This window comes from Salarias fasciatus, chromosome 14 (assembly GCF_902148845.1).
Source record: "Salarias fasciatus chromosome 14, fSalaFa1.1, whole genome shotgun sequence".
NCBI lineage: Eukaryota > Metazoa > Chordata > Actinopteri > Blenniiformes > Blenniidae > Salarias > Salarias fasciatus.
The window spans coordinates 19,026,785-19,040,985 of NC_043758.1; the positions used below are offsets into that span (position 1 = coordinate 19,026,785).

General features: G+C 42.6%; 1 protein-coding gene across 2 annotated transcripts in view; it reads right to left on the reverse strand.

The window, feature by feature from the left end:
- Nucleotides 1–956: 956 nt before the first annotated feature.
- sphkap (SPHK1 interactor, AKAP domain containing) overlaps nt 957–14,201 on the reverse strand; it is a 30,167-nt gene continuing 16,922 nt past the window's right edge. Inside the window, exons 4-12 of one of the 2 annotated variants that reach the window (XM_030109204.1) lie at nt 13,552–13,611; nt 12,874–13,014; nt 11,030–11,294; nt 6,874–10,249; nt 4,945–5,106; nt 4,004–4,087; nt 3,156–3,199; nt 2,564–2,748; nt 957–2,136 (exon numbers count right to left, since the gene is read on the reverse strand). In XM_030109204.1, coding sequence (XP_029965064.1) covers nt 1,981–2,136; nt 2,564–2,748; nt 3,156–3,199; nt 4,004–4,087; nt 4,945–5,106; nt 6,874–10,249; nt 11,030–11,294; nt 12,874–13,014; nt 13,552–13,611 — 4,473 coding nt within the window. In that variant the 3' untranslated portion in view covers nt 957–1,980. The remainder of the gene's footprint in view (nt 2,137–2,563; nt 2,749–3,155; nt 3,200–4,003; nt 4,088–4,944; nt 5,107–6,873; nt 10,250–11,029; nt 11,295–12,873; nt 13,015–13,551; nt 13,612–14,201) is intronic. The other variant, XM_030109205.1, reaches the window with a different exon arrangement.

Here is a 14,201-nt window from a genome sequence, read left to right on the forward strand (position 1 = left end):
AGTTTGCCAAGTAAAATAATCTCTTATCTTCTACCTTTTAGCATCTCTGAAGCGTATCTAAAATAATTAGTTTATATTCTTAAAAATAGGTTTGACAACAACAGCTTGACCTAGTGGGAACAGACTGGTTTGAGGACTGTAGAGAGAACAAGACCATAAAGTAAATATTATCAGAGCATGAAGACTGGAAACACCAGCTGGTTCAGTTTTGCTTGCAGCTAAAAGAACCTTATTTAGTATTTTCACTTAATCCACAGAACAACTGCAACATGAGGCTGCAGTTTTATAAAGAGCGAGCAAGTATTTCTTGATGAACTGCAACACGCTGTGTTGTCCAGAGACAGCATGTTAATGTAAAGTGTTTTTTTGTGTACACACAAAGAAATCAGTTTGAATCTTATCTATAGTTGGCAAGGAAGTTAATAGATTTGAATAGAATAAAATAGAATTGAAGAGAATAGAATATAATTGAAATATGGGGCTGTTTTTTTTTTCGCTAGACTATCTTGAATAGGTAGAAATATCTGCATTTTTACATTTTTAATACAAGTGTGAAGCGGACAAAGCTGACTTTTAAACATTAAAAATAACGTTAGTGCACCACGCTGCAGAGCAAACCACTGGTAAATACTCATGTTCACTAAACACGGCCACGTTATGATCATCCTGTCAATCTTTGCCTATTATATTATCTTTATGAGTACATTATCAGATAACACAGGTCATTTTCTGATATCTTGTTCCGACTGCTCTGTGTGTTTGTACCGTGTACAGTAGGGTATTTCTGATCTGACATATTGCTAAAGGTTGATTCTGTCACTCTCTGGATGGTATTAAGTTGCGAGTGGAGAAACCAGGCATGCAGTGTAATAAACCTAAACTCGTTGGCTAAACGTCCTCCTGAGCGGTCTTTATTATTGCCCTGCAGTTAAACGTTACAAATGGTCGAAACTGTATGTATTTCACATCACAGAAATTTATTGATGTCAAAAGATAGATACATTCAGTTCTACGATGACAGAGTTTACAGCTGAATTGTGGGCTTTTTTTTCCACCCCCCGACACTGATGTAACACTAGAGTACCACTAAATAGAGAAATAAACAGACCAAATCCACATAGAAATGTAACATTACAAACCGTACTCTGTCTGTCCAGACATAGTAAAAGCTAAAGAGAGCAGTCCACTACTCCAAGGTGCAGCAGTTCCAAATCTATACTATTTACAAGACAACTATCCCAAAAATAATTGGCTTTCGAGTAACATGAACAAAAAGACATACTTACTTTGAATTTAATTTCTGAGTCACAGCGGAGGTGGCAAGTCGGCCAATGAACACAACGAACTCATGGATGTCTTTGCTTACAATGAGCAAATGTGCACTCCTAAATGGCTATCAGAGGAAAGTGACAGAGCTTTCTCTGGGCTTGTATGTTCACAGCCTCTTTTACAAACTGGTATTAATGAAAAAAGAATTAAAAAAAAAAATTGGAGCATGTTGCATTGTGGGGCGAATTCAACCTGATTACCCTGTGCTGTTATAGATATTTTTATTCATGTGTGTTCTCTGGTAATAAATAATTTAGCTGTGAGTCTGCAAACATATAGCAATATATATTCTGGAGCAGTTAGAACCTGCTGACTATAATCTTCTGAGGGCTAGTTCGTTCCCATCAGGGATGCCCCGCCCATACACCTCTACAGTGTGTGTGCACATGAGTGTGTGTGTGTTTGTGTGTGTGTTATTAGAGGTAAATCTAAACATGCTTTTGTTAAAGGGAGATTGGTCCATTGATTGATGAAAAATTCAACGTTAGGAGGTACGGCTTTCTCAAGTATGCTGATTTGCTTTGTGCTTTCAGCCTGCAGATTAGACACTTGGTGCGATGAGAGGGGACGAACTGTTGGAGTCCTGCGGGGGAAGTGAGTGAGATTGTGTGTTTGTGTTTTGCTGCAAGAAAAGTCATTTTCTTGGAGATCCTAAAGGGTCTCCAGCAGCCAATCGAACAGGCTGGACTGAAGCGAGCGGCCCGCCTCCTCCTCTTTCTCCTGCAGCTTACAGAACTGAACCACAGCTCTGAACAGATCCGCCACCCGCCAGGCCTTCTGGGACATGAGGTGGACCACCCTCTGGAACTGAGAGAACACACACTAAAACTTAACAGTGTGGATCATTTGTATGGGTGCATCTCAACAACTTAACATATATAAATACTATATATAAGTTTATTTTTCTGTGAAACTTCCATAAATTTTAGATGAATTCAACAGTTTAAATCCTTTCAAATTTTAGAAATCATGAACACAGTGTTTTCTGTGTTTTTTTAATAGATTTAAGTCATAATAGTCATAATTGAAATTTACTTTTTAGATGATATACTGTGAATGTGAAATTTCAGTTATGTTGAGATAAAATGAGTTCTGTAAAAGTCAAAGGCAGGAGTCCTTTTAATAATATGAGTGCTACTTAAAGAGCATCGGCACAAAGTTAACACAAAGGACATATTGTTAAACACTTTGGGAATGATCAAGAGTCGGACAGTTCACCTTTAAATGTGCTTACCTTTGCAACTCTCCTCTCTCTGGACTTCCTGAAGTAGAGAGCAGGCAGGCCCAGCTCAGACGCAGCGATCCACTGCAGAGCCACTCTGAGCTCCGAGTCCACACAGTCTGGCTCGAGTTCGCAGTTCACCACCAACAGTTCCCTGAGGTTACTCCCGCTGCCTGCCGTCCTCGCTGACCCGCTCTCTGAAAGACCAATATTGACACGACATTCTGTTCTTAGGCCATCCTGACATAACACACATTAATATTACCTGTGCTGTCCTCACAATCAAAATGATTCAGGAAGCTGTCACACGAGAAAATCCTCATTTTAGAATATCATTCAAGAAATATGAACTTTCAACTGATACACTTTAATAGTTACAGATCCTTTTATTTTTATGACCAGAAACTATAACCACTTGTAATTAAGTTCATCGCTTTCATCAGGGATTAATCACTGACACCCATCTGCTTCTGTTCCTCCCAATTAGAGAGCGGCGTCAGTATCAAGACGACGGGGTAAGAAATTAGATGTTAAAACAGATTGAGGTGAATGATTAACGGTTGAGAAACACTTACAAGACTTTCACATTTATGGTGACACTTACCTAAGACATTATCCCTGGTTCCTGCCAAGTTGGTATTCTCCTCACTGCGGGGAAACACAATCATGAAAGGTCCTGCAGTAACATACATTATCACTTTTAAAGTCGTTTCAGATCTTGAAGGAAAACAATGTAAGTTATCTAAGTGATTACAGTTCTCTGTATAGATTATAAAATGTGTGGCAACTGTAAAAACAGCTGCCAAATAAACTGCACGAAGGAAGGCTTTCCAATAAAGTGAGCTCAAAGGTTATTGTCATGGAAGTAGTGTCAGCCACAGACCCGAAGAGGATGATATAAAAGTCTCTCTCCTAAATGTGTCTAAAGTACAGTATCAGCACAGTGCCGAGGACAGCCATGAGTCTTCTAAAAGATACGTCCATTCAGAGTGACCATGCTTCTGCCTCTAGACTAGTTTATTTTTCCTTGGAGTCCATCAAAACTGTGTCTGAGAAAAGGTACAAACTTTCATGCAAAAACATTACAATAAAACAAAATCTGAGAGGAAGAAACATATTAGCAGCATCCCCTTTTAACAATCCAGAGAAAGTTTTGTTATAGTTTCATTTTTATAAACATTGAGCAGACAAAGCCTCGGCCCGTCCAGTTATTCAACACGCTCAACTCAAAGCAAAACACCTTGATTTTGCGCCGCTGTAGAGAAGCAGATGACAACATTCGGCTCTGAATTTACAGACTGAGTTATTTTCCAGCAACCACAACATATGAGGACATATTCAAATATTTTCCTAAACTCCTTTCACTGATTTGAGACTGGACAGACTATTAAAGTCAGCTGTAAATACTATTTTATATATCAATACGAACAGAGGAATAATAGTGAAACAAACCTTATTACTGTGCTCTGAGTGGGCACATCTGAAAAAGTATCCAGATCTGCCAGGCCTAAGCTGGATGTGCTGCTGGTCCCATTCCTGTAAGCCCATTCAACAAGAAATAAACAAATAAGTGAATAGCATCAATTTTTACAATGTCTTGAGATACCCAGCATGATCAGTGACGTGTGAAAAGAACAATAACCAAGCTCAGCAATGCAGGTCATGTTGTTTGTTAGCTGGTGATTAACATATAAATAGCAGCTGCAGCAGAATTGGACGCCGAGGCTGAGAGAGCTGGTGATTTCTGTCCGGCAGGCGGCCTGCCCCAGTGTGTGGATGAGGAGATCTGGAGGCAGTTTGGGTGGGTAGGGTGGACGGGCGAGGCTGGCAGCCATGCCCGTGTGTCACAGCATGGATCGGGGATGAGGTGGAGTTCAAGTAAGCAGGTCGATGGACAGAGAGGTTGCGAGGAGCAGAAAGTGTTATGGTGGTGCATATTATTATTGCAAAACTGAGCAGGTCAAATCTTTCAGTTTCAAGTTTCTTCTATAATCTACACAACATGTTGACAACATAAAAGCATTTTCAAACATCATTTAAGATATTCAACTGGCATTGTTACTGTTGCAAATAATATTTAATGCAAAAAAAAAAAAAAAACCTGTTTGTGTATCTGAACTTGATTTAATGAAGCAAAAAATGATGTGGGAATGTTTGGAGCTCTCTTGTGGTGTGGGGTTTAGCCCGGTGTGGCTTTGTGGAGTGTGCTCTCTGCCATACACTGCTTCAGCAGGTGCGGATATTGCGACAGCGGGGGGAGGGGGGGGGGGGGGGGGGGTAAATTGGCGTTGGCACAGGAGAACACAAGTGTCAGTAGCAATGGGCCAATGAGAGTGGGGTGAGGGTGGGAACAGCAGCGCTTGGAGCGGTATCAAGGAGCAACGGTTACTGACCCCTCGCTCAGCTGGATAAAACTACTGGTCTCCTCGTGGGGGTCATCTTCGGGGGTTATATGAGACCAGCTCCCCATGCTCTCTTCACTGCTAGCACTCATAGAACGCTTGTCCCGCTTCACTACAGCAGCCACCGCCGCGGCGGGCCTGTCCCTCTCACTGCTGGGGAGAGCAAACCGCAAGATGGCGGGGTGACCACCCAGTGACTGTGCACAAGTTTTGCTGCAATGTGTGGCGAAGTTTAGGCTCTTATTCCTTCACTTCTCTGTTTATTATTTGAAAACACGAAAAATGTTTTGGCATGAAAATGTAATGTTTCTACTAAGAGTGCAATAGCTGCCTCTTTTTATATGCTATTTAAAGAAATTTAAAGGGAATGCACAAAAGTTGACGAAAGGGTGTATTCATAAAATACTGTGTTATTGTTATCTAATGCTAATACAATTTTCTTTTTTGAATCACTGAATAAAGCTAAATCAACTAAAGTTTAAGGCTATTTAAATGTAAATCATGTCTATACTTTAGCAGAAAAATATATTTTAATATGACAGCTAAACAGGAAGTTTTGCCTTTCAGCCCACCAGTGATTTAACTTGAGGGATTGGTTTGACATCTCACACCCTAATGTTTTGTTTTTCTCATTAAATAAAGACCACAGTTCCTGTTTGCGCTCAGCAACTCAAGTCAAAGTCAAATCACCCGTTTTCATAATTACGAAAACTGAAAAGAAATTACACAAAAGACTCCGAATGTTTCTTTGGTGTGCTATTCACAGTGCCGAATGCTTAACAGGAATCAATTATTTTCTGTAAGCAAACACACTTTATATGCTTTACTGAGACTATTACTGTCAGGAATAAGACATATTTTTAATGACCTTCTTTACAATTTTTAAACACTACCAAGCACATAAAAAAGCGAATTCATTAAATCATCTCTAACGCAACAGCAAACAGCATCTCCCACAGGCACTGTTGGATTTTCAGTGTCTTCCGGGGAGCTGATGAAATTAAGTCATAATCAGATGATTGAGCGCTGCCATCCACAACAATTCTGGAGGGAAATCAGGTTTTATTGACTAGGCGAGTGTTTTAAATCCACTCAGGGGAAAAACAGATGCTCTCCTCTTGTTTTTGGATTACATGTATTGTGAAGTGAAAAGAAGCACGTCTTGTGCCTCTCCAGTGGCTTGGGAGACTCCTGAAACCTCTTGTGGCTCAGTACGACAATTAAATTTCATTTAAACAGACTTCTTCCTCTGGCACATTTGCATTAACATTATAAGTAGCATCAATGTTCAAGACAGCGACGCACTGTGATCTACCTTAAAACGACCTCTACATTTTCTGTGGATGACCACTCAGGACATTGCAAATTGGTGAAAACATTGCTTAATCCTTGTCCTAAAACCACATCTGACAATGAAACCCACAAATATTTATAATAACATTTTTGGCACAGGAGTCTGACTGCCTATTAGAGATTTGTGGTTTTAGTGATTGTGTCCATATCTGAGGGAGGGAGATTAAGAGGGGTTCAATAGCCTCTCAATGGAAAAAAGATAAAGCCTCTAAAACGATTCTGCACACACAGTTCATCATTCAGACAATGAGAGTCACAGATAAGCCAGAGATATGTCAAATGTTAAGCACTGCGAAAATAGATTATTCTCAGAGTAAATGCATCTGCTGTGTACCTGCCATACTTTGATCAGACTGCAGGCTGTCGACCTGAATAAGTTTAGTGCTGTTTATTTGCGCTACTCTGGTGTTTTTATTCTAAAAATAGGTATGTTAAATTTATTTCTTGCTCTTAAAGCAATCAGAAGGATTAATGTTGAATTTTCCAATCACATAAATGTTTCATTTTGGCAGTAAAGACCTTTTTGCGTAATGTACTCTGACAGAAAGATGGTTAACAGTGTAATACCTGCTGCAGTTGGCAGTTGCTCTCTCTGTATGCTTGGTAGCTACGTCTGAGGGCGTTTCCTGAGCTCTCCCTCCGGTTCTTTCAGGGGTTATTGGCGGCTCCTCATCCCTGTGGTCTGTCTCGATGTGGATCAGTGGTACATCCCTGGGACCCCTCAAGCAAGGTGCATTGCTATCGCTGGACCCAGACCCGGCTCCAGTGCCAGCTTGCTCCTGGCTGGACCGACTCCGACTGCAACTCAGATGAGACTGTTTGAATCCCCTCCTTCGTTCTCCAACAGGCATGTGCTGCTGTGAGTGCGACCCAGGAATGTGCTGCCCAGCTACATCTTGCTGTGTTCCACGGGCACATTTGCTGATGTCCACAATATCAGCTGCCAGGCGATTGGCAAACTGCTGCACATGGGGCTGAGATTCACCTGCAGCCTCTAGCTCAATACTGTCTTCTGGATCAGCAATGATCTTGTTTTTTCTCATTAAGGATTCTATGGAGCTTGACCAGGTCTCGTGAATCAGCATATCTGTAATCTGGTCAGTCTTCCCCCTTTGGTAGAGGCAAGTGTCTGATTTGCACAGTCCTGTTGCTGACACTGAGTTGGTGGGGTAGATATTCAATGTATCTCCATGCACGTTGCGAGCAAATCCATCAAAAGAATTGGCTTTAATGGGAGAGTTGACAGTCAGACGAGAGTCTGAGGAGCGACGATCTGGGACTGAGGACTGTCGTATACAGAAGGGCGTTCTGGGAGAAGGAGGAAACAGGCTGTTGCTCCACTCTTTAGTCTTGGCAATGCCATAGTCTTTGTTTTCCTTGTCCATATCCCGAAGCATAAACCTGTAGAACTCTTCAGTGATGCTCTCTGTGCTTGACTGCTTAGACAGGCAGGATGAGGCCCTGACATTGAGGTGGCCGTTTTTCTTTGATGCAGCCTGTTGAACAGCTGCAGCCAGGATGCTGCTGGCATTCTTCCCTGCGTAATAATCCAACAGAAGGTCGAAGCCTCTACCCTCAGTCTCCATCTGGTTGACCATGAACCGTGAGAATTCATCTGTGATGCTCTCACAGCTGGACTGCTTCGAGATGGAGCTACCGCGGCTCAAGTTCTGGCCTAAGCGACTGCCAGGGCCCAGGGTGTTGAGTGTCCCCGAGGGGTCTGCATCTTCTTCTGGGATACTCTCGTAACTAGAGGCCTTTCCACGACTCCACCTCTCACACTGCAGCCTGCTGCGCTGCTGCCCGGTTTTGGAGGTATCCACGACATTGAGTTCGGGGCAATTCATGATCCTGGCTGTGACTTCAGAAGCAAAGAGGGCAAATGGGTCTTGTGGTTCATCAGGGTTGACCGTCTCATCTACCACCCGGTTAACAAGGCGCTCCATCAACTCTGGCTGCTCCTCTGTTTTTCTTTTAATCTCGCTCAGGCGCGGTGCACGATGTTTCTTGGAGGCAGCGTTGCTACTCTGACCCTCTTTTCTCCGGAGAACTGTGCGGCATGCTGGGAGCAAGTAAGCCTCTGGGCCCTCTGACATCGCCCCTTTCAGGGCACAGAACCATGGTTGTTTACCAGTGGAGTTTTCCAGACAAATCGCCGCAAGCTCTGTGGCCATAGACACCACGGTTGCAGCCAGATCATCAGCATAGCAAGTGATTGGTGTCCTGGATTCAGAGTCCATTTTGAACGACAGCAGAGAACTGCAAGAGTTGAGGGAGGACTGCGGTGTTAGGGACGACTGTCTGCTGTCACTGCCTGTCACAAGTCGACCCCTCCTCTCGGTGCTGTGAACTGGTATTTCACTTAAAGGTTCTCTGATGGCATTGTTGCTGTGCTGGTGGTCAGACAAGTCTTTGGCTGAGAAGGAGGAGGGTTTTGACTGACTTTGTCTGCATGCTGACTGCTGCAGTTGCTGTTCTTTGAAGTGTGATGTGGAGGGAGATGCCATGACATTATTTTCCTCAAACACATTTTTCTGCCTCTGCCCTGGAAGCATAGTTGACTTGTCCGAGTAGTGTACGGTGCCAATGTGGCTGTCAATGTTGGTGGAATGACCAACTATGTACTGTAACTGGCTTAATGGGTCTTTGCTTTCCTTGGCAGTGGCAGGCTCCTGAGCACACAAATCTTGTGATTTGCATGATCCGTTGTCTGGACTTGAGATATGACTGATTTTCTTCTGTGTCAGGCAAAGAATATCAAACAGCAAATTGTTCACACTGTCTTGCAGGAAAACCTGGAGGCCTGGTGATTCTTTTTCAGTACCTTCCAGCTCCTTTTTCTTTTTTGCTTTCTCCAAAGCATGCTTAAATAAACTGTCTGCAACCTCGTTTATTAAGTCGTCCACCTCTTTCTCATCGGTGCAGCACTTTTTTGGACATGTAATCCCATCTACTATCTTGTTATGAGTAGTCTCCAGTAAGTGCGCCACACTTTTATAGCCTTGTGGTTGAGTCAAAACTTCAGCTGCTTCTCGGTGCAGGACTTCAGCAATATTGGCACGAAAAGCTTCAACACAGGTACCTTCTGCCACACTGCAGTGCAGTGTGAAGGCCGCGGAGGCTTCTGCAGCAGACATCAGACCACGTGATGCAGTGTAGATTTCAGTTGAATCTGCATCAGAATCAACCGCGTTTCCTGGGTCCTCCTGTGTGAGATCCACAGCTGCTACTGCACCAGCTACCTGAGCCATGCCACACATCGCTGAGGAGAAGGAGTAGTCTCCTCTCTCCTCTGGTTCCTGCAGCTCCTCCTCGGGTTCCTCCTCAGAAACCGATTCAGTAACAAGTTGCTCTGTCAGCTGTGGAGCAGTGATGGTGCCGATAACATTGGCAGCACAAGCCAAAGCCACCTCGACATGTTTGGATGTGTGCACTCCATTTTGGTTGGAAATTTCAACTTGCGTCTCACCCTGGGGCATTTTCCTGGCTTTGGCAGGCATGTTTTGGTCAGGCACATGAGGCGCCTGGGTCTCTGGCCATTCCGCTGCGCCATCAATGTTGTCTGGACTCTGAACTATAACAATTTTAGGGAGTTCAAAGGAGCAGGTACGTTGCCGAGCAGCCTCTTTGATCTTCGTAGGACTGTTGGAGCTGGAGGGACGATTTGAGAGGGACACACTGACGGCTGCTTCAGAGACGAAGGAAGTTTCGTCTTGCGAGAGTCGTATGAAGGCGTCTTGCAATACTGATTCGGCAAGGTTGGTAGCGTAATGACCAGCAGATTCCTTGGTATTGAGAGCTGAAGCCTGAGGTCCATCCCGTTTCACCTCTGAATTCTCCTTGCTCTGGTGATGGGCCAGCTGTCCCCTATGACAAGCAAGTCTGACACAGTGTTTCTGTGCAACCTCTACCAAGCTCTCTCCCAGGTCACCACATTCTGGCTCTGCAAAGAAACAGGCAGACAAACAGAAAAGACAGGGAATAAAAAAAAAAACTTCTATACCGATTAGAAAGCAGCTCCATTAGTTTCCAAAATGTCACACTGTGAGGGGAATATCACCCTGTTTTACCCTTCACTGACTTCTAGAGCTGAGTTACGTCTCTTTGTTCATGTTCAATTTCTCTGCTGGAAAAAAAAATGCAGAAAGTCATTCTCATCCAAAATTGTCTATTTTTACACTGCTATTATATAAATATCACAGTGTACGGGCAATAAATACAATAAACTAGTTAAGATATTGTTCATTAAAATTCAGCCAGTCAGTGTATTTCAGTACAGTCAGTGTAAAACATTCAGTGTATTTTGCAAAACATGTGAGACTGAAAAGGTGAGAGTGCTGCAGAAGGAAGCTACACTCAGCAGAAAAAGTTCAGGAACTTTTGAGCAGGATGTGTAGAACGTTACACGTTCACATTAAAACATCAACAATTTGTGTAACATCCCATATCTACAACGCTGTAAAGTTTTTGAGAATCTTGTTAGCTTAAAAAAATGCATCACTTTTGTTTTTATGTGATCAAATGAAGCTACAGAGAGTTTTCCAGTAGTAGTATGGTCATTTTTTTGTCACTGTCGCCATTTATTGAGGTTGTTCATGAATGTAAATTCAGGCCATTATAGTTTCAAATCTCATGTTCATCAACATTAATGCTTTATCACACATAATTGACATTAAAGTACTGCTGAAAAAAAAAAATTGCTAGTGGAAATAATGAGGCGCACCATTTCTGAAGCCATCATCCTCGCTGTCATCTCCGAGGTGCTCTGACGCAGTCAGGAAGTCTTCTTCAATGGATGAAATGGAGCGATTAGTGTCATCATCAACCCGTTGCCCGGCGGCTCGGCCCTGCTGAAACTGGCGCTCTTTACCCCACTGCAGACCAATGAGAAACTTATTGATCTCGAAAATGATGCTGCCGGGCGGTGTGCCGCGTCTCTTCCCTGAACAGTGAACCAGGCACACGCCCGTGCTTCTCTGCTGCCCGCCCTGAAAAGAAGAATGCAACACTTATTGTATAATAACCATGCAAACAACGTGACTTTACCAGACATAAACACACAGCACTGGTTTTATAAGAATGAGAGGGGCTTCCCTGTTCACTGCCAAGGACCTTAAAGGGTGGCTGTAGCAGTTTAGAGACACGTGTGGGGGTCAAACAGATGTCATTTCCCAATATTTTTTCTTTCTTAAATTGTGAAAAGAAATCAAGATATGAACTAATGAATGGAGGATAAAAATATAAATTAGCATATACAAAACACATTTTAGAACAGAAATTATAGAAATTGTTAATCTCTACTATGAAATCTTGGGTGTGTGTACATGCTTGTTTATGTGTATGCAATGTGTGTTGGGCTGGGCATCTGGCTGGTGTTAAGTACACTACATCCTTTGCATGGTTTTCAGTAATTTAAAACTGCATTTGAGAATAGACTCACAGGCATAAAACGCTGCCTAAACACTGAACATGGATCGTTCAAAACACCATATAATTTTAGATGAACAGACAAAATGAAGTGTGAGTGGTTTATGTATATAATACACCAATCCCTTCTCATATGTCCTCTGTAGATATCATTATTTAAAATGACTGCTGGAAAAAAATACACAGTCAATACACAAATAATTACACTTCCATGCACTGGAATTAATGCAAGAAACAAAAACAGGCAAATGTTTTGGTGTTTGTAAATTATCTTAATTTCTGAGTCACTATGTGTTGAAAAGTGTGTTTGTATGTGATTGGTGTGGATTGTTTCTATACAAAGCATGTATAGAATAAACATTATACAGCTACTTTATTATAAACCTCGATCATGTAATGTAACAGCTCCATCACTTTGTCAGTTTCACAAAGTATTTCCACAATTATCTAAAGCAATACCCGTAATTCCACTGTATGTTTATTATTGAGAGGGGTGTTATTTTAACAGCTTCCATTATATTGATAAGGATTCCTACTGTGCTGCCTCAAACTTTTTTAATCCTATATTTGAGTTCACGGCAGAGCTATTGATCCGTCTACTCGTTCACAGACATCTGGTAATGTTACATTTGAACTGAGTGAAAGTGAGAGGCTGAAAGGCCAGTTTTGTGCAGGCATTAAATAAAAGCACGTCCACTCATGGCATCATGAAAATTTTATACAGAACTTTGCACTGTATATGGAACTGATCTATAGAGCTATTTGTCAATACTTGGCTTGCGTTCAGATGTACTAGCTCACTTCTCAGTGCATTGACTGACCACGACTGAGCCAAACAGCATGAATTTCAGGTCAAATAAATTGAATCACAGTTTGCTGTTTACCAGGTTGCTACTGAAAACAAAGAGACATTTATACTGAGATGAAATAGGGACAATTACTGCATGGATACAATTCTTTATGAGGATTTTTCTCAGAGGGTTGAGAAAAATTCAAACCCTTTCGCATAAATGGTTTGAATCTGATCACACAAGCCTGCTATACAACAGGACAGCTTGCACTGTCTGCCTCACAGTCCAGACCAGGTCATTTAAAGGCTGGAAATACTTGCAAGAATTATGGCGTTCACAGTGGACTCACCTGTGGGGGGGAGTGTGGGTGTGTTTGGCAAGTGTCTGAAGCTTCGAGGCCACCAAGCAGGAGGATCTCATTTTCCTTTGGTTGGTGGATAGTCAGTAATTCAACAAGCTTTGGCAGGTCTGGAGACACTGATGCCAGTTTCTGCAAGACATACGAGGGAGTGCGAGACGCTGATGAACAGAAACAACTTTTTTTTTTTAAGTGACTTCAAAAAGTGAAGACAAGGCGTTTTCCAAGTTATTGACACATAATTATAAAGCCCTCCCTGTGAAAAGACCTGAACCATGCGGAACGGTTACTAATCGCCCACCACTGCTCCCAACAGCTGCAAAAGGCTGCAAAATCTGCATATCATCTCAACAAGTCAGCCCTGTAATTCTCTGTAATGATCTTGAATCCATGGCAACTGAACCGAAGTGCATATGAGAAACAATGAACAGGATTCCAAAGTGAAGAAAGGCACGGAGAGGAATGAAAGTGTGAGCAACTGGGGGCCATGAAAGAAAGCAAGAAGTAAGTGTGGGCAAAGGGACTAAACCACTAAGATTGCAAATAAGGCTTACTGAAATGTGCGGCACTTGCAAACGGATTTTGTTGTGGTTTGCATGTGATTCGCAGGTGAAAACAATATCAGGATTGAGACCAGAAACATTCATTAACAGGTAGAGTTATGCTCACCTTGATGTTTTTATCATCACGACAGTCTGTTTTCTGAGGGTCCAGATTGACGAAGCATATCTGAAAGAAAGAAGAAAAAAAAAAAAAAACCCATGGGCAACAGTGTGACAGAGGGAAAATTTCACAACACAATCCAAATAGAGCAAGACGCGTGCCAAACGTCAAATGTGGGAGGGTTGTAATGATGTCCTCATCAGCTTTTCCCAACTGAGATTTTTTTTTTTCATCACAAATCTCACAAACCCAACAGAATGACGGTGAGCCACTCCTCTAAGTGGCTCCCCGTCAAACACTACAGCGGCTGTCTGTTGTGCGTGAATAACCACAGTATGGCACTGTCTCTCGCTGTCTGCGCCAACTCCGACAAGACTTTTCATCCCCCAGCGGTTGCAAGAAGCAGGTGTGTAGCAAAAAGGATTTGCTTTCACTTCACATTTCTTCCAACATTTTCCTCTGTTCCACTGTGTCCACTTCTTCACAGTCCCTCCGTCAAAGTCCCCGTCGCCTTCTCTCCCTGCCGCACACGACTTCTCCTCCAGCTGCAGGTTTAATCGTCTGTGATGGAGTCTTCATGTCAGTGCTGGGAGTCTGGGACCATCCGATGGCTTCTGTTTGACTCTACACCACTGATCTGGGTTGGCATCACCAAG